The 21,595-nt window shown below is 38.6% G+C and overlaps 1 protein-coding gene across 1 annotated transcript in view; it reads right to left on the minus strand.

Moving 5' to 3' along the window:
- The window catches only part of Appl1 (adaptor protein, phosphotyrosine interacting with PH domain and leucine zipper 1), a 45,014-nt gene extending 23,620 nt beyond the window's left edge, over positions 1–21,394 (minus strand). The window contains exons 1-10 of the mRNA XM_051140639.1: positions 21,242–21,394; positions 15,742–15,840; positions 14,290–14,349; positions 13,168–13,239; positions 9,886–9,973; positions 8,103–8,144; positions 6,893–6,951; positions 3,310–3,456; positions 1,911–1,993; positions 847–1,005 (exon numbers count right to left, since the gene is read on the minus strand). Coding sequence (XP_050996596.1) covers positions 847–1,005; positions 1,911–1,993; positions 3,310–3,456; positions 6,893–6,951; positions 8,103–8,144; positions 9,886–9,973; positions 13,168–13,239; positions 14,290–14,349; positions 15,742–15,840; positions 21,242–21,295 — 863 coding nt within the window. The 5' untranslated portion in view covers positions 21,296–21,394. The remainder of the gene's footprint in view (positions 1–846; positions 1,006–1,910; positions 1,994–3,309; positions 3,457–6,892; positions 6,952–8,102; positions 8,145–9,885; positions 9,974–13,167; positions 13,240–14,289; positions 14,350–15,741; positions 15,841–21,241) is intronic.
- Between the last annotated feature and the right edge of the window lie 201 nt (positions 21,395–21,595).

Here is a 21,595-nt window from a genome sequence, read left to right on the forward strand (position 1 = left end):
CCATCTATAATGAGAGCTGGTGCCCTCTTCTGATGTGCAGGTGTATATGGAGGCAGAACACTGTGTATGTAATAAATAAATAATTTTTTTAAAAATCCAAGTTACAGCTCAATATTCAAAGAAAGAAACTCAATCACTTCATCATCTTATCATCAAGTGACTGAGCTCAATGGGATAGTGCATGCCTAGGATGCTCAAGTGTCTGCATTCCAACACAGCACTGAAAATTGACAAAAATAGTAAGAAGGGAAAAAAACTTTGGCCCACTTTCAAATAAAAACTCAATTTTGACTTGATGTAATCACATATTTAAGTATGCAATTGTTAATATAATATTTAATAGCATCTACACATCATGATAAGCTTACTTAAACTCAAATTGGTTTCATCCCTTTTATAAACTCGCATTATTCAAAAAAATATTAAGGTAGGATTTTTAAAGTTTTCATGTACCTCAATCTGCCAACAAGCTTATCTAAGTAAATACATAACTATAACGTTTCAACCTTGGGTTGCCAAGATGGCATAATGGTTAAAGGCATTCCACCACCCCTGGTAAGTTGAATATATCACAGGCACCCACATGGTGGAGAGGGCCAACTCCAGCATGCTATCTTCTCATCTCCACCCGTAAGCTGTGCTACAGCGCGCGCACACACACACACACACACACACACACACACACACACACGTAAAAATGTATACACAAATAAATAAATAAATAAAATATTTTTTTTTAAGTTTCAACCTTTAGTAAAATCAAAACAACTAGCAAACAATATAATTATACATTATATTGATTTGCCAATCCAAGATGTAACGTGAAAATAGTAATAGTTTTCTTACTTCCTAGCATTTAGGTATCCAGCCTTCCGGGTTAAATTTCTATTGACAGGGAACTTGGTTGGATCTGGGTCAGGCACATATAAAGGGTCACTGGCTACCTCCAAGTCTTCTATTGTCTGTTGCATGGTCTCTACATCACCATCCATTTCCCGTCGAACACTAATACAGAGAACAGATTTAGTTACTACCAGCTACAACCAAGAATGCCTTACGAATCTTATGTGCCCATATATTTAATTTTATTAAGAAGCAATCAAGAGATGGCCAGAGTAACATAAATTCATTTTAAATATTTCTTAAAATTTAGATATTTTAGAAACAATATCAAATTTGAATACTAATAAAATAACTGGACACCTAACTGTAGAATGATTTTCTAACTGCTCTGTAGTACACCACAGTCCTTTGTTCAAGGCCCAGCACTGCAAAAATATAAAATGAAAAATCCAAAATTTTATCTCTTTCTGCCTCAGATTAACAGTGTTGCTACTGATATATCAAAGGTGATTAGAACTGCTTTGCCTCTCTTTAAACACTAGAGCATAGAAAACACGATTTGCTTGGTAATTTTCTAAGCAATGCTTACAAATGAGATTTTAAAGAAAATTTTACTTACAGATAATTACCATATGTATTTATATTATTCAGACATAAAAGCGAGCTTCATATCATTAAAACTGTCATCAAATTCAGTGTTATGAAACCAGTTTAAATCCAAGGAAACGATAGTAAAAAATCCCAAGTTTATAGTCATAAAACTGTAGAATAAACTCATGGCAGGAAAACTAACCTTTGAAAAGTTAAGTTGTAAATATTTAAATTACATAATCTTGGTTTTTTGGTTTTTTCTTTTGGTTTTTCAAGACAGGGTTTCTCTGTGTAGCCTTTGCTGTCCTAGACTCGCTTTGTAGACCAGGCTGGCCTCGAACTGAAAGCGATCCACCCGCCTCTGCCTACCAAGTGCTGGGATTAAAGGTGTGTGATACTAATTATGTAAATATTAAATATTTAGCTGTTAATTTTTTGACATTTCATTTTCACTTTAATGAAAACAAAATACTTACTTCTGTACACTTGTTCCAATATTAGCTAAAAATTCTTCCAGTTGTCCATTGAGATTTTCAGAACCCATCTTAAAGAAACTTATCTGAGGTGGAAGATTGCACAATACAAACATGCACACAAAGAATATTTAGACTGAATGACATCAACAATTTCTAGGACACAGAATTACATAGAAATGACACTGTGTTATCTAGTTTGTGCAACAATAGGTTGTGGCTTACAATATCTACCAGACACAGAGCTACTAAGGAAACTAGAATTAAATTCTACTGTATATCCTTTCCCATATTTTAGGCAGTCTGTTGTTGTTATTTAAAATAAAGTCTCACTGGGCGTGGTGGTGCACACCTTTAATCCCAGCACTCAGGAGGCAGAGGCAGGTGGATTGCTCTAAGTTTGAGGCCAGCCTGGTCTACAAAGCAAGTCCAAGACAGCCAAGGCTAATACAGAGAGACCCTGTCTTAAAAAATAATAACAACAACAATAATAACAACAACAACAATAATAAAGTCTCACTGTGTAATCCAGGGTGGCTTCAAATATTTCTCTGACCTAGAGCTCCCACAACTAGTTTAAAAATAAGTACTCCTAGGCCTGAAGGGATATCCAAATTTTTTGGTTTTTAAGGAACTGATATATTTCCCCAAACTCAAATTTCTATACGCATCTGGGTGTTTTGTTTGTGTGTACGTCTGTTCATCATGTGTATGACAAGTACCCTCGGAGCTCAGAAGAGTGGCAGGTCCCCCACCATGTAGATGTTAGAAATTGAACCTGGGTCCTCTGAAAAAGCAGTCAGTGTTTTTTTCACCCAGACATCTCTCCAGCCCCCTCATCTATTATTTTTCACTCAGGAACATAGGACAAATGCAAACTTGTTCATCCTTTTTCCTTTTTTAAGACAGGGTTTCTCTGTCTAAGAGCCCTGATGGTCCTGGAACTTTCTTTGTAGACTAGGCTGGCCTCAAACTCACAGAGAACTGATTGTCTCTGTCTCTTAAGTGCTGGGGTTAAAGGTGTGAGACACCATGCCTGGCTCAAACTTGTTCATTCTTTTTCGAACATATGAAGCAATAATGAAAAGAAGCTCTAGCAATAGGTATCACTGAAATTCATCTAGCTTTCTGTTCCCTGTCCCCAACTGAGGAGGAGGAGGAAGTCTTAATTACAATGCCTTTCCATTTATTTACAACATTGTAGGTCTAGGAAAGCCATTCTCCCAACCTCCTTATAGTAAGAAACTCATGACAGTCTTTAAAATTACTTTTTTAAACCACACTACAAATTAGTATGCTGATTAACAGTTTGTTTGCAATATCCTTATAGTTAGTACAAAAATCAAGCTTAAATTCAAGGTTTTTAGGACAGGTATAACTCAAAACATACTGTAGCACTTACCTGAGCCTGCATGTATCCAAGCAGAGGTTCTAGCAAAGCTATTTTCTTCTTGTACTGAAGAGTATTTAGTGCACAAAAATAATGCATCATGGTCTGGTGTTGTTTCTTCCTGGAAGTATATACATCCTCTGTTACTTCGTACTTTACCTTTGAATGAAAAGAGAAAAATATTCTTTAAGTTTGAACTATCTTCAATAGAAACTGTAGAGAAGAGTCTACCAAAGAAAATGATGTATCAATAATTACTGAACATAGTTTCATGTGTTTCTACTCTATTGAAAAGCCATTAACACACTCAGTAAACTGATTTTTCTGTTTACCAAGCATATCATTTACAAAATGCATATCTGTATGACATATAAGCATGCTTATATATAAGCATGACAGAGAGTCCACCATATGGATTATTGTTTAGCTAGTAATGTCTGATCTTCATCAACTCACAGCACATAGTCTCTCTTCCTGGTTCCTTCCTACCACTCTTTTTTCTACCTGCTTATTTTCCTTGACTCACACTCAAAATACATATGCTCCCCTGAGTTATTTCACTCAACCAACAAATTTTCTTTGAGCATTTAAAGAGGCCTAATATGTATTAGGCTCTTTTCCTTCTTTCCTTGGAATACCTATCAAGTTCCAACATTATCCCAATGCACCAGTGACTTGGTGGTAGTAAATTTTTATCTCCTCTCTGGCACTCTCTCTCCCAATACCAGAGAAAACCTGGGCTCTTTTATGTATACAAATCAGTGTTTATTTGTACTGGAAATGCACAAAATTGAAAATAGCCTCTTCCTCAAAACATCTGTCCTTCCTTATTTTTTCTTACTTCTCTCTAGGAAATGTCAGTTTGGATTTTACCTCCTATAATAGGAGTTCTCTCTCTCAAAACAGTGCTAGGAAGTGTGTCTCAGTGGTGCTTGCCTACCATTCACAAGGCTGTGGGTTCAACTCCCAGTGAAGGATGAAAAACAACTCTAAAGTATTCCTTCTTCTCCTCTTCTGATAACAACCTTCATGGGCTGGAGAGATGTCTCAGAGGTTAAGAGCACTGCCTGCTCTTCCAAAGGTTCTGAGTTTAATTCCCAGAAGCAGTGTGGTGGCTTGCAGCCATCCATAATGAGATCTGGTACCTTCTTCTGGCCTGCAGGTGTACATGCAGGCAAACACTATCTACTTAATAAATAAATAACCTTCATTATGACTATGCAAATTATTCTAGTATTTTTGTATTGTAATCTCTCTAGTACTGCCGCTTTCACATTTTCATTACTGCTTTTGTTATGTAATATAACTGTATCCTTTGATGACTACTCACTCCCTCTAATACAAATTTCAAGACCATAAATATAGTAGCTTGGCCCCAAACTATTTGGGCGTTGATAAAAGGTGGTTGTTGGTCTGTTTTAAGACTGTGTCTCATTCGGTAACCCCAGGTGGCCTTGACTTTCAGTGTTCCTCCTTCTTTTGCCTCCCAAATACTAGGATCGCATGTGAGAAATATACCACCCAGTGCCCAACTACTTTGTAATTTCTGCCATCTTTCCCTGAACATATCCGAAAAATGAAAGGTTAGTGACTTCCTATCACCATAATACTTAAGATTTTAGTGAAACTTGCTAAAATTGCTACTCTGCATTCACTATTTCATTTTCACTATTGTTTTGTGGATTTTTGTTTTGCATAAAAAATAAAGCATAGAATTAAGTAATCAGTACATGACTTTAAAGTAGTAGCAGACCTCAGATATGTCCCCAAAATCTAACCCCATGGCCAGTACTCTAAACCTTTAAGTCTCCAGACTCTAAAAGCATACCTCCATAGAGAGACTGTTTTGGTTTGGGGGATTTTTGTTTGGTTTGGGGCATTTTTTAGGAAAGTCCTAAAGTGTTGTCTACTTATCTACAATGCACATGTCACCTCCAAAGTATAATATTTTCCAACTCACCAATAAAGCTCTGTCTGTACCCCTTCTAGCAAAATCTCTATTACTGTATTTAACTCATGTTAATCCACAGTTTCCTCATCCCTGTACTCTGGAATGCATTCACACAACGCCTTCAATAAATATGAGAGCAAGAGTGGAGCCTACTCACATTGTTCCCCCAAGGTATCCAACATATTGCTTGATAAATAGATGCTCAATAATTTTTCTAATTAAAAAAGAGATGAATGAATGCTTTTTAAAAATACTTGGAATAACCAAAAGCAATATAAAATATGCCAAATTTTATAACCTAGACCCTTAAGTACCTCTTTAAGGCAAAATGACTATTGTAGCTCTCAAACTGTGTATGTTTTGCTGGGTTACTTGTGAACTAAAATTAGAAGTGGAAAGCAGTGAGGATCATCCCCTGAGTTGCCACAGTGGCTGCTGCACAGTGAGCCCTGCTCAGTTGTTGATTCCTATAAGCAGTCACTGTGTCTCTACCAGCAGTGTGGCCAGGGCTCCAAAGACCAAGTCCTACAGAGATCATCTTGTTTGCAACCATTGGTATAGGCTATTATATCAAGCCTTGAATCACCTAGAATTCGTTAATATTCTCTTTTTTAATCTTTAAATGTATTCATCCTCAAGTATTGTGTAATATTCCTTGAAGAAATATCAAAACATAAATATTCCTTCTAAGAAGAGAAGGTCTTATACCAGAATTTCATCTTATTTTGTGTGTGACAATTCACAAAGGTATGTGTTTGGCCTACATTCTTTTTGTTTTAATCATATGATATTTAATGTTTTCAGGACAGAGTATTACCCAATTTAAGGTTACTTTTTCCCAAACTGCTGTGAATACCTATTAAACACTTAAATACTTTCATATATCCTGAACACAAAACTGAATTATTTATTTTTTGTGATTTTTTCCTTTCCTTTCCTTTTTTTTTTTTTCTTTTGAGATTGTAATGTAATTACAACATTCCCTTACCTTTCCTTCCCCTAAACCTTCCCACATATTTCTCCTTATTCTCTTTCAAATTCATGCGTTTTTTTCCTTGTTACTACATGCATATACTGTATCTCACATAGTATGTCTAAATATACACGTGATCAGATGAAAACAGAACATATGCATTATTATTAAAATACAAATCAAAAAGAACAAAATTTATATACTGGGAATAGCCATACTTTTAAAAACAGTTATGTTTATACTATCAAATACTAGCAGAAGAAAACCACTTTGTTTAAAGAGACCAGTATCAAGAGAGGTTTTGAATAACTAGGAAAAAATAATTTTAGAGTAATAGCACAACAGTGATTTGTTGGTTCTATTTTTAAATAGGAAAAAAGAAATCACCTAAGGAAATAGCCATTAACTGTATACTGAAAAAGTGTGCAGAGGCCAAAGAGATAATGGCTCAGCAGTTAAGATCACTCACAGCTCTTCCAGAGGATCCAGGTCAGCTCCCAGCATCTACACAGTGGTTAACAACCACCTGTAACTCCAATTCCAGGAGGTCTGACTCCCCCTTCTGACCTCCTCAGGTACTTAACATACATGGTGCACAGACATACATGCAGGCAAGACACTTAGATACATAAAAGCAAGTTTCAAATGTTTTTAAGAGTGTGTACACACACCTTGTCGTTTTCTCTCTTTTTTGACAATCGGCTGTATCTGTTAATTGCTGCATCGTGATCTGGAAAACAGAAATGAGTACTTTGCAAGATTACACCTACACTAGAGCTAGGTAAGAATTCCCTACACATGATCACTATGTTCAAATTTCCCCACAGCCTAGTTTACCTTAAATTATGTGACTATGTATGAAACTGATAGAAAATACTAACTTCCAAAGGAACTATTAATCTATTAAAAGTGCCTGCTCATTTCTGAAGGAAAATGGAGGAGCAGTGGATCTGAGGGAAAAGGGTAGGAGGACTGGAGAAGCGAAGGGATGGGAGGACAGAGTCAGGATGCATTGTATGAGAGAAGAATAAACAAAAAGGAAGAAGAAAATTAATTTACAATTCTTAAAAAATAGAAAAGCAGAAAGAAAGATAGAAAAAGGAATGGAGGGAGGAAGGGAGGGAGGGAGGGCAGGCAGACTGAGGCTAAGAACATATCTCAGCAGTACATGGCCTTGGATTCAAGACCTGGCACAGAAAGAGAAGAGATGATGAGAGGAAAAAAAAGAAGAGGAAAAAGAAATTGGAATATTGGGCTAGAGAGATGGCTCAGTGGTTAAGAGCAGTGCCTGCTCTGCTCTTGCAAAGGACCCAGGTTCAATTCCCAGCACCCACATGGCAGCTCACAACTGTCCATAATTCCAAGATCTGACACCCTCACACCAACACACATAAATTAAAAATAAAAATGTTTTTAAAAAAAGAAATTGGGGGGTGGAGAGATGGCTCAGAGGTTAAGGGCACCGTCTGTTCTTGCAAAGGTCCTGAGTTCAATTCCCAGCAACTACATGGTGGCTCACAACCATCTACAGTAAGAACTGGTGCCCTCTTCTGGTGTGCAGGCACACATGCAGACAGAATATGTATAAATAATAATTAAATAAATCTTTAAAAAAAATTGGAATATTTTAAAAAATAAGTAAAATATTTTATAACCTCTTTATGCATTATGAAGATAGCCAAATTATAGGACTGATATAACTGCCATTAAAATATTTTTTTGTAAAAAGTATATTCAAAGTATTACAATTGATTTAGATATTGCTATCTTAACCATTTAACTGAGTTAATTTTTAAAAATTATTACTAAGAACAATGTATATGATATATACTGATAAACAGATCAGTGAAAGAAATTAGTGATAACACATTCAGGACTTACCATTACTAGCAATCTGAAATACCTCTTTTAGTGTCAGTATTTCTGAAAAAGTTAAAAAATAATTTCAGTTTAGCCTATTTATAAAATATTCTACTTATAAAGCAATTAGAACCACTTAAAACATAACTAAAACTCAAGCAAAAATTTTGTTATGGTGTGTATTCAAGGTGAAAAAGTTACTGTTTCATTAATCTATAAAACATTCAAAGTAATTAGCAATAGATTACTAGGAAATCTACATACCAAGAATATGAGGCAAATAAGTATTAAAATCCATTTTAAATGCTATGATATGCAAATACTGACAATACTACAACCTAAATGCTATGATACGCAAATACTGACAATACTAGAACCTAACATTAATTCATTTTTATATATGACTAATAAATTCAATTACTGTGTGAAAAAGAAAAGATTATGCCACTCAAGCTCCTTAGATTGTGAATTCTTGTTTCTACCTTGGAACTAACCATTCATTTTGTTTGGTTGGGTTTTGTTTTTGTTTTTGTTTTTGTTTGTTTGTTTGGTTGGTTGGTTTGGTTTGGTTTTTTTTTGTTTTTGTTTTTGTTTTGGTTTTGGTTTTTCGAGACAGGGATTCTCTGTGCGGCCTTGGCTGTCCTGGACTCAGGCTGGCCTCAAACTCACAGCGATCCGCCTGCCTCTGCCTCCCGAGTGCTGGGATTAAAGGCGTGCGCCACCACATCCGGCTTGTTTTTGTTTTTCAAGACAGGGTTTCTCTGTGTAGCCTTGGCTGTCCTGAACTCATTCTGTAGACCAGGCTGGCCTCGACTCACAGTGATCTGCCTGCCTCTGCCTCCCAAGTGCTGGGATTTAAAGGTGCTCACCACCACGGCCAGCCTGGAACTAACCATTCTTAAAGATCATTTATTAGCTCCATCTCTGAAAGACACTTGTCTTTAAGCACTTTACCATTCACGGATATGCTTGATGTTTTTTCTATCTACTTTGCATTTATAAATTATAAAAAGAATCAGATCTATAAAATACTCACTTGGTCACCTACTAACCTTAAGGGACAAAAACCCCTACCAACCAGTAAGTCCACTAACAACTACAGTTGTTAGATGTGCCTATGTCCCCAGTTTCCCCAGCCTACTCTGTGCCACTATCATCTTTCAGGTGCCTTTATTCCCTCACTGGATTCTCACAACTTCTCAGTCATCTAGGTACCAAATCCACTCTATTCCCTCCTCTAAAAACAAAAGCAACTCTATCTCGATACTCCTTCAGAGTCTACTGGATTCTTTGTGTTCATGCACTCAGGTCCAACCTCTCTACCATGCTTTAGGTCCACCTCATCTATTTCTATGTTCATCTCTTGCCTAGCTGCAGTACATCCAGCACTGGATTTCTTATCATTCTCAAAGCGAGTGATATTTTTCTACAACTTATCCTTTGTGCATCCCACCCTCCCTAACTGAACAAGTCCTTTCTCTTACCACATTTCTCTTCATTGTTCAGCGCTCAGGCCGTGTCTCTGGTGAAGCCTTTCTGACCATGTCCTCTGAGCTGCACTGCACCTTCTCACTCTCTAATCATAAGACACTGTCACAGTGCTAACCATCTCCTTTTTGAGGAAAGGACATTATTATTTGTTAGGAACGAGTTCAATATCTACCAGGCACTTCGATAAATGTTTAGTAACTGCTTAAAGTAGCATGTTGTGTTCAGAACCAGCTTAGATATAATATAAAATGCACTCTGCTAGCACTGCTCTTCTGACAACTGGTGAAAGTAAACATAAGGTCAACTTCAATACCTTTCAGATCTCTTTCTTTAAACTGGGAAATGGGGAACATCATGGCATCAGCAAGCTGAGTTGAAAGTACTGCATGACAAGAACTAAGCTAGTAAAAGAAAGACAAAAATACAAAATAACTAACAGATAACACAACTAATAAATGTCTACACAGAGATATTGCCAATGTTATATAAATTAAAATCTAGTCTTTTAAGAGGCTTTGATACATTTTACATATGAAAACAACAAAAATTATGTAGTATGGGCTGGAGAGATGGCTCAGAGGTTAAGAGCACTGCCTGTTCTTCCAAAGGTCCTGTGTTCAATTCCCAGCAGCCACATGGTGGCTCACAAACATCTACAATGAGATCTGGTGCCCTCTTCTGACACGTAGACACACGTGTGGGCAGGATACTGTATAAATAATAAATAAATAAATCTTTTTTTAAATTATGTAGTATAATACAAAATATTATATGATTTTTAAAAACTCTTTTCCTTTTCTTTTTTTTTTCTTTTTTTGGTTTTGTGAGACAAGGTTTCTCTACATAGCCTTAGCAGTCCTGGGATTCACTATGTAGACCAGGCTAGCCTCAAGCCCAGAGACCTCTGCCTCTGCCTCGCAAGTGCTGAGATTAAAGGCATGTACCACCACGCCCAGCCTAAAACTTCTAAAAGGAAACCTAGGGAGATCCTTTATTTGACAATAACTTCTTAGATATGACATCAAAAGCACAAATAACAAAATAAAATGTAAAATGAACTCTATTAAAATAAAACTGTGCATCATAAGATACTATCAAGAAAGTAAAGATAACGAAGAGAATAAGAAAACATTTGTCAACCACATCTCAAAAGAAACCTGCCTCTAGGTAATGAACTCTTACAATAAAAAAAAACAAACAAGGGAGCTGGGGAGATGGCTCAGAGGTTAAGAGCACTGACTGCTCTTCCAGAGGTTCTGAGTTCAATTCCAAGCAACCACATGGTGGCTCACAACCATCTATGATGTGATCTGATGCCCTCTTCTGACCTGCAGGTATACGTGCAGGCGGAGCACTATATACATAATAATAAATAAACCTTTTTTTTAATAAATAAATCTTGAAACAAACAAAACAAAACTCAACTTAAAAATGGACAAAGGATATGAACAGACATTTCTCCAAAGATTACAAATGGCTGATAATCACATGAAAAAAAAGCTCAATATCTTATTATCTATCCAATAACTGCAAGTCAAAATGACAATGAGATACCATTTCATTCCCATTAAATTATCATTTTTTTAAAATGAAAACATTTGCTAGAAAAGATAAAGAAAAAGCAAAGCTCTCCTACACTCCTCACAGGCCACACACAAAATAATCTGTTGATTCCTCAAAAAGTTAAACATAAAACTACCATAAAGCCAAACAATCTCACTCCTTACTTTATACCAAAAAAAGAATTGAAAGTTGGTGTTTAAAAAATTAAACTAGGGCCCAGGGGTCGCACTCAAACTAAGGCACCAGCCAAGGACAATACAGGTGGTAAATTTAAACCCCTACCCAGATCTAGCCAATGGTCAGAACATTCTCCACAGTTGAGTGGAGAGTGGGATATGACTTTCTCACGTACTCTGGTGCCTCACATTTGACCATGTCCCCTGGAGGGGGAGACCTGGTGGCACTCAGAGGAAGAACAGCAGGTTACCAAGAAGAGACTTGATACCCTATGAGCATATACAGGGGGAGGAAATCCCCCTCAGGAACAGTCATAGGGGAGGGGAATAATGGGAAAACGGGAGGAAGGGAAGAATGGGAGGATACAAGGGATGGGATAAACATTGAGATGTAACAAGAATAAATTAATAAAAAAAAATTAAACTAGTATATGAATGGTCATAACTAAAAAGTAAGAACAACAGAACACCCACAAATGGATAAACAAAATGTGGTAATATATATTATACAGTAAAATTTTATTCAACCAAAAAAATGAAGCACTGGCACAAATAAACTTATATTCAAATGAAAGAAAACACACCTCAAAATCCACAAATTCTACAGGTTAACTAATATGAAATATCTAGAGAGGCAAATCTGTAGATAGCATAATGTAATCACTGCCAATGACCTGGGGAAATTCAAGGGACTGTGATATATGATAGGGAAAAGATTTCTTTTAAGATGATGAAAATGTTCTTGACCTAGATGCCTATGACAATTGTACAACATCATGAATGGATTAAACATCACAAGCATCAATGTACTTTGCCATCATTTTAAAAAATAGAAAATATTTCATTTCCTATAAGCATTTTATTTTGTTTACTTGAAGTGCTGGGGGTCAGACCCATTACTCACACATTACTTAAGTACTCTACCACTAAGCTAATTCCGAACCCAGTATTAGCACTTACACTGATAGCCTAGGATAATATTCTGCTACAGTGAGTTATTAAGATATTAGAAAAACTGGGGCTAGATTATAGCTCAGTGGTAAAGGACCTACCTAACACATGTTAGGCCCTGGGTTGGATCCCACACATGGCAAAAAGGTATGTACATGAGAATACACACACACACACACACACACACACAGCTTTTTACAGCAAGAGTAGAGAACAGTTATGGTTCTCCATAAACCTTATCTCTTTTCTTCTTCTAACTTCTAGGCCTTCATGCTGTTATTAGTTTATGATGTTATAGTTAATGGTTTGAGAATTAAGAGCTAATTTTGACTATTTTGCATGGATTAATGAGGACAGAACAATTAAGTGTCGCTCAATGGCAAAGGGAAAACCACAAAGCAACTAAGCTACAGCAGACGGCTCTACTCTTCTCTGTCTACATCACGTAACAATGAAAAAAATTGATTCATGAACTAGGAATAATGAAGCCTGTTTCTAAGTTTATTCTTGGGAAAATGTTTTAATTAGGTAAGAAAATACTGATTTTTATGAGACACCATGATGTGGAAATAGTGCCTTTTAATACTACTGTTTGTAACAAAACTTCTCATAGACTCCCAGCTATATGAGTTTCCCAATGAGGGCTGGAGCGGTGGCTCAGTGGGTACTGGCACCTACTACTAAGACTGATGACCTGATTGTTAACCCTGGAGAGAAAACCTAATCCTTCAAGTTGTCCTGTAACCACCACACACAGTATGGTACCTGTATGCGCGTGTACACACACACACACACACACACACACACAAATCAAATGTAATAAAAAGCTTTGTAATTTTTAGTAAAAACCTGAATGTCAGTAACTTAGTTATAAAACCACCTATTCAAGCAAGATCAAAACTTACCTCATCTATAACCTTTGAAAACTGCTGTAAAGTGGAGCTCATAACTTCATCATCACCCCCCAAAGGAAAACGCTGAAAGTGAGAAATACAGATGAAATCAATGCTCAAGGCTGGTTTTTTTTTTGGTTTGTTTGTTTGGTTTTTTTGTGACTAACACAATTTGGGCTTTTAAATAACTTTAGAAACATCTAAGATTTTGAACATGCTCCAAAATATAAAATAATCTTTATAATTAATAAACACTGTTTAAAATGTCTGTTAAGTAATTAACTGGAATGTACTCAATACTACGAGTTCAAAGATTTGGCTTTCACTCAAGTTCCTCCAACAACTAACAGAGAAACCTTGAAAAAGCTCAGTGTCTTTGTTACTAAAAAGACATCTCCAGGTGCTGCATGACTTTAATCTCACTCGGGAGGCCGAGGCAGGTGACCTTCTGAACTAGAGGTTCTGAATTCCAGGACAGCCAGGGATACACAGAGAAACCCTGTCTCAGGAAACAAAAATTAGGAAAAAAAATCTGGAAAAGCAGATAACCTTTGTTCTCACATTGTCACTAACAATAAGGACTTAGTGAATTCTCTCTCTCTCTCTCTCTCTTTTTTTTTTTTTTTTTTTTTTTTTTCTCTTTCTTTCTGTTTTTGGTTTTTCAAGACCGGGTTTTTCTGTGTAGCCTTGGGTGTCCTGGACTCACTTTGTAGACCAGGCTGGCTTCGAACTCGCATCAAGCTGCCTGCTGGGATTAAAGATGTGCACCACCATGTCCGGCTAGGACTTAGTGAATTTTCAATGGCATATTTTGTAAACTCATGAAGTGCTAAGAGGCCATGCATGGTGGTGAATCCCAGGAATGCCAGCACACAGAGGCCAAAGTGGAAAAATCATGAGTTTGAGAACAGCCTGAACTACTTGGTGAGACCCTTGCTCTAAAACACTAAAATAAAATATTCTGATTGAAGAAGTTTATCTAAGATGGACGTGGTAGTACAGGCAGAAGCAGGTAGATCTCTGTGATTTCAAGGTCAGCCTGGACAACAAGAGACACCCTGTCTTGAAAAACAAAAAACAAAAATCAAAGTTTATCTATACATATAGTATATGGTTACATATGTTAAATCGTACCTGTTTTTCATATTCCTTTAAAAGTTTCGAAGTCAGGTGTGTTGCTGCACTTAATTCATTCTAAGGAAAAAATTTCAAATCAGCACAATATAACCGATTAAGAAAAATGTTTTAGTTGATGATATCTAGGCCACCTTCATTTATTATCACTTTATGTTATATACTTTTTTTTTAAAGATTTATTTATTTATTATTATGTATTGTGTTTTGTCTGCATTTACACTTGTACACCAGAAGAGGGCATCAGATCTTATTATAGATGGTTGTGAACCATCATGTGGTTGCTGGGAATTGAACTCAGGGCCTTTGGAAGAGCAGGCAGCACTCTTAACCAATGGGCCATCTCTCCAGCCCCCCCCCTTTTTTTTTTTAAGTCATGGATTTATAGCAGGGCATGGTGGCACATGCCTGTGATCCCACCACTCAGGGAGGCAGAGGTAGGCCGACTGCTGTGAGTTAGAGGCCAGCATGGTCTACAAAGCGAGTCTAGGACAGCCAAGGCTATACAGAGAAACTCTGTCTTGAAAAACCAAAAAAAAGACTGGAGAGGCATGTACCACTATACCCAGTTCAGGTATGTGCTTTATTTGTTTTTTGCTTTGTTTTGAGGGCCTTTGCTAATGAAAACTAAACATTAAATATATTTAAAGCTACAAGTAAACTGTAAAAAACGTCAACAAAACTTATTGGGATTCTATGTAAATGATTGATTATTCTTCAATCTAGAGAATATGAGCATACAATAACATAACAACAATTGTTTAACATAGAACATAAAGTAACACAGCCAGATGAAAGGTATTCTGGTTAATTCAGTTTTTTCAGTCATGATATAATAAAACACTTCACTTATTAAATGAACATCTGTGGCCAGGATAAAGCCTTGTAAAACCTATCGCAATGGAGGGAGAAAAAAAACCCAACTACCACAGCAATATATAGGAATAAAAGGAAAACAAAATTAATACCCTTAACTAATACCAAATAAAGTACAACAGCAGGCTCCTATTAAAGCTTATATATTACATAAATAAGCCTCAAATTTTATGTCTATTCTGCAAGAAAAATTAGTTTTAACCTTCTACTTTTGGAACCTTCACTCAAAACAAAACAAAAAAAACAACGGTTCATTAAAAGTTAAAGGCATGATTATGGAAAATACAACAATATAGGCTCTTCAGTCAATTCACTATCAGTGCATTCCAATAAGAAAGGTCTCACAATGTCTGACGAGATTGGACAGATGCTTCAATCTTGTCACTTTTTTAGTATTACAAATCTAACTGAAATGTAAGTTCTATAATATACTTAGCATGCATTCATCCTTTCAATAGATACTACTCTGGGCCTAAGAACAAGTGAGGTACATAGTAGCCAAGTAGACAACACCTCTGTCCTCATGTGCTAAGAGACTCTTTCAAGAGGTACTGTGCTAGCCTTTTAGTTCTTTACCTGTGCATCATAAATCCGATGCATAGCTTGATATAACTGGTTCATGTAATTAGAAATAGCAGTAGCATCTTCCTCAAACACACCCAGTAAAGATCTTGTCTGTAAAAAAAAAAAAAAAAATTAAAGTTTATATAAATCAGTATATAATCAAATGATGACGCATTTTTTTCCTCAAAGCAGTAAAATACTAGAACTCTAGTAATTCTGACTTTTAATCTATTTAAACTCTTTTGATAACAATGTCAAGAAGTCAAAGGGTTCTATTCTGTTTCCTTTCATTAAAGAAGTAGCATGGTAGGGCACACCTTTGTTCTTAGCATTCCAAAGGCAGAGGCAGGTGGATCTCTGTGAGTTCAAGGCCAGCCTGGTCTACAGAACAAGTTCTAGGAGAGCCAGGACTACACAGAAGGTCTGCCTCAAAGAACAAAACAAACAAACAAACAAAAAAAAAAGCAGCAGCATAAGTAAGAAGAGCAAAGGTGTGCCTTTACAAATTAAAACTCCTATAATTAAACCTAAAAACAGGAGCAATGCATGGTGGCCATATTAAAAAAAAAAAAAAAAAAAAAAAAGCAGGGAACAATTAAAGCTTCAAATCCAAAGAATGACACTCTCTCTCCCACACGCACCCCAAACACACACGTAGAACTTTTTTGGGGAGTGAAGGGAGTTCCAAGACAGGGTTTCTCTGTGTAGCCTTGGCTATACTGGACTTGCTCTGTAAACCAGGCTGGCCTTGAACTCAGAGCAATTCGCCTGCCTCTGCCTCCCTGAGTGCTGAGATTAAAGACGAGTACCAGAATTTGTTAATTTTAACACAGGATCAAGCTGGCCTCAAAGTCATGACAACCCTACTCCAGCCTCCAAGGTGCTGAGACTATAGATGTAAGTAAGCCACACCACCTGACGGACTTTATATTTTTATTCACTCACTTCCTGTATTCAAAGGAGGAACTTAAGCAAGTAAGTGTGGGGTGTGGCACACGACCTTTTATGACACACGAAGTCTAGTCTCAGTACTCTACTCCTCCAAGACTTTCTTCCCCCCCCCATCATCTTGCCTCACTTCTTAGTGGCTGAAACTACCAGTGGCCAGATGTGACAGACTCTTCTTCACTGTAGGGTGCCACTCCCTGTCTGCCAGGTGCTATTTTAAAACATTAAAAAAGATGAAGAAAGCCAGATGTAGTGGCACATGCTGTTAATCCCAGCACTCAGGAGGTACAGGCAGGCAGATCTCTGAGTTCAAAACCAACTTGGTCTACAAAATGAGTTCCAAGACAGCCAGGTCTACACAGAGAAACCTTGTCTTAAAAGACAAGAATAGGAATAATTAATTAATCAACTAACAAGATTCATTGTGATTCCTATTTTCAAAACACAGACAAGGCATGTCCTAGTACATGCTTAAATTTTTTCTCCTTCAGATCTCTTGCCAGACTGGTGTGTTTGAGGTATATAACTTTAAATACCCTCATGTTAGCCGGGTGTGGTGGCACACACCTTTAATCCCAGCACTCAGGAGACAGAGGCAGGTGGATCGCTGTGAGTTATGAGGCCAGCCTGGTCTACAAATCAAGTCCAGGACAGCCAAGGCTACACAGAGAAACCCTGTCTCTAAAAACCAGAAAAAAAAAATACCCTTATGTTAAATTAGTTAGATTTGGACTGTGCAAACTTTATCGTAAATCAAAACTTTTAAAAAAGAGACAGAGAGCAGGGCAGTAATGGTGCACACCATTAACCCCAGCACTCAGGAGGCAGAGGCAGGCAGATCTCTGAGTCCAAGGACAGCCTGGTCTACCGAGTAAGTTCCAGGACAGTCAAGGATATACATGGAAACCCTGTCTCAATAAGCAAACAAACAAACAAGCCAGCAAAGGGCTGGAGAGATGGCTCAGAGGTTAAAAGCACTGACTGCTCTTCCAGAGGTCCTGAGTTCAATTCCCAGCAGCCACACGGTGGCTCACAACACATCTATAGTGTGATCTGATGCCCTCTTCTGGCCTGCAGGGGTACATGCAGGCAGAGCACTATATACACAATAATAAATCTTAAAAAAAAAAAAAAAAAAAAAAGCCAGCAATAAAGCTGAATTAAAGCCCCAACAATAAAAAAACAAATCTTAAAAAGATAACTACAATTTAGGGTTTTCCATGTCTTCCAAGCTCTAGTTTTTCCACTGTGTTGGGGCTGGGTGGAGCAGCGGCACTAAGACACGATAGCCTTGACTACTAGACCAGAGTTCTGCCGTCTCTAACCTACATCCGCAGCCCAATGGGTCACTTTTAATTAGGATTGAAAGATCTAATTTTTTTTAAGAAGTATACATTAAGGCTGGGCGTGATGGTGCAAACCTTTAATCCCAGCATTCAGGAGGCAGAGGCAGGTGGATCGCTGTGAGTTCAAGGCCAGCTGGTCTACAAAGTGAGTCCAGGACAGCCAAGGCTAACACAAATAGACTCTGTCTCAAAAAAAAAAAAAAAAAAAAAAAAAAAAAAAAAAAAAAAAAAAGACCAAAACACAAAAAATATTTTTTAAAAGTGTACATTAGGCACTTTGAGAGTTTTCATATTCTTTGTTATTTTTATTAGATTATTTTCTAGATAAACTGAGATGAAAATATACACAAAAGTATTCATCTCAGCCCTCTTTATAAAAGCAAAACTTTGGGGAAACTCTGCAAGTACAATAGGAGCTAGATATGGTGCATCGGCTGTAGTTCCAACTATTCTGGAGGCTGACACAGGAGGATCTCTCAGGCTATCCTGAACACAAGATTTTCCTCACAAAACAAAAACAAAGATCGTTTTTAAAGACGACTAGCTGGGAAGAGAAAGGGGAACGAGAGGTAAGTGGGGCAAATATAGTAAAAATGGAAATGTCAATAAAACTCATTGTTATGTTAAATAAAAACATTTCAAATAAGATAACCCTGTTAAATCACTTAAGTGCAGTGTTGAAATTTTTAATTCAGAATACTGTGAAGGCATTTAAGTTATAAAGCACCAATGTAAAAAGCTGGGTATGGTGGCAGGTATGAGGCATGTATCCCCCAGTGTTGGGAAGGCATAGACGAGCAGATCCTTGGGGCTTACTGCCCAGCCAGCCTGGCCTACATGATCCCATGAGAGACCTAAGTCTCAATGGGAGGCACTATTTCAAAAAAACAAGCGAGAAGCTGAGGAGGAACTACACCTGAGGTCCTCCTCTAGCCTCTACATGCATACATATACACCAGGACCGGCACATATGTAAATAATCACATACTAACAGGGCTGGGAAGGTGGCTCAGTAGATCAAAGCCTCAAAGCTTGAGGGCTGGAGTCCGGATTCCCCAGAACCCATGTAAAAACTGGGCAGGTGCAGAGGTCACATGTACTCTCAGCACTTATAAGACAAAGATTGGATACTTGGGGCAAGCTGGCTAGCTATACTAGCTGAATTAGCAAAGCCAGGATTCAGAGAAAGATGGTGTCTCAATGAATACATAGAAAGCAATCAAGGAAGATGAATCAATTTTGGGCCTCCAAGCACATAAGCACACAATCAGAAATGTACAAACACATACACAAAACATTAAATAAAAGCAACTCTGAGGATTTATCCTAGTGGTACAGCATTTGCATGGCAAGTACAAGATTTTTGATCCAGTGCTCAAGACAAAAAAAAAAAAATCATTTAGATTAAAAAAACAGGAGCCAGAAAGAGAGCTCGGTGGTTAAGACTGTGACTGCTTTTCTGGAGAATCTAAGTTCAATTCCCAGCACCCACATGATGGCTCAACCATCAGTAACTCCAGTTCCAGGAGATCCAACACCCTCTTCTGAAGTCTGTGGCAACCGGCATGTAAGTGATAAGTAAAAACTTGCTAACGGAACGCCCATATACATTTTTTTAAAGTTTAATTTAAAAAATAGCAACAATAACAACAACAGAAAGTACTTGTGGTTTAAGCTTGCAATCAGCACTCAGGATGACAGAGGCAGAAGCTCCTGTTTGAAGCCATCTTGGACTACAGAATGAGACTGATTCAAGTTGTAAATTACATGGAAAAATCTAGATTATCTCTACATCAAAAGCCATAGATAAGGCAGTGTGTAACCCATCCTCTTTATAGTCTTTATGGGCTATATAAAGTTAGCTGGGCAAAAGAAGTTCAGACTGCTTATTGAATCTGAATTTTAAGCAAGTAAAATGATAAAATCTGACCAATACAACCACAAATTTGTAGCAAATCACCTGAAACAAATATAGCTTAGCCGGGCGTGGTGGCGCACGCCTTTAATCCCAGCACTTGGGAGGCAGAGGCAGGTGGATCGCTGTGAGTTCGAGGCCAGCCTGGTCTACAAAGTGAGTCCAGGACAGCCAAGGCTACACAGAGAAACCCTGTCTCGAAAAACCAAAAAAAAAAAAAAAAACAAAAAAAACAAATATAGCTTAAGATTTTACACTGAGAAAGTCATTAAGCAAAATCTAAACTGGCTATGAGATAAACCAAAATGTGGTTTTTTTTCTTTCTCACACTGTCTGATAAGAGTACATTACCTCCACGCAACTGGCCTATGAAGATAGCTTTCAGAGAAAAGAGTCAATCAATTCTTCAATCACAGCCCAATTTCAACCTGGAAATCAAAACTGGCACAGAATCCATGGCAAAAGTGCCATCCAGGAAAACAAGCGCTAGCCTTTCTCTTTTCCTTTTTTTGTTTGGGGGGGGGGGGCATATTAAACTATGCATATGAAATATGTATTCCTTAGCAAGTAACACTTTAAATATCCACCAGCAACATTGTTTTGTATCCCTTACTATATAGAAAGGCTGGCTTAAGGATGAAGTTTACACAAGACAGAGGCCCCAACACCTCTTAAAATAAACTGGATTGTATTTTATTTGGCTTTTATTTTCCCAAAACTGTCTTCAGCTAAAGCAACCACACCAGCATCATTCCCAACGCACAAAAAAAAAAAAAAAAAAAAAAGGCTTTTATTTTGATGAGCTTATGCGAGCCAAGTCTGCAACCCAAGGCTCAGCAACACAGGCGCCTTTCGTCGCCCGCCGTGCACAGCTCAAGTGACAGCCACCGGCCGCAGACTCGGACACGGACACAAGGCGGGGAGCGAGACGCTGCACACTCGCAGCCCCTTCCGAAGAAAACTACCCACGGTCGCCCCCTGAATGCCGGGCCTCCTCCGAAAACGCCAGGACCAGGACTTATCTCACATCGTACCATCGCGATAAAAGCAGCGCCTCCCGTGAAACGCAAAGGAGACCAGGCGCGGACCAAAGCGCCAGGCCCCACCGGAGACAGCGGCGGCCGCTCGGTCCCCACCCGTGGCCCAGCCTCACGGGCCCGCGCGGGCCTCTCGCCCGGGAGTGTAGGGCGCGGCCCCGGCAGGCAGCGACCCCGGGCGGCGGCGCCCACCTGGGCCGGGGACACCTAAGGCTCCAGGCCCGCACTAGGCCGCGCGCTGTCCTCATCCGCCGCCCGCACCTCACCTGCGGACTGTCCTCCAGGGTCTCTTCAATGGGCAGCTTGTCGATCCCCGGCATCGTGGCGAAGGCTGGGCGGCGGCAGGACACTCAGCAGCCGCCCACAGCACGGCGCGCGGCCCCGCCTGCAGCAGCTGACCCGACCCGCCCTCTCGCAGGCGCCGCCGCCGCCCCAGCCCTGCGCTCAGCGACCGCCGCGCGGGAAATCCCGCCCCCCCAGGCCTACCAGTCCCGCCTCCGGCACATCCATTGGCCCGTTGCGACGCCCGTCAACGCTACGGGGCTGACCGGGAGATTCCTTCCCGACTGCGGGCTCCCGGACGAGCCCTGAGCGCAAGGACCTTTCCTTGTGCGAGTGGC

Source organism: Acomys russatus, chromosome 3 (assembly GCF_903995435.1).
Source record: "Acomys russatus chromosome 3, mAcoRus1.1, whole genome shotgun sequence".
Classification (NCBI taxonomy): Eukaryota; Metazoa; Chordata; class Mammalia; order Rodentia; family Muridae; genus Acomys; species Acomys russatus.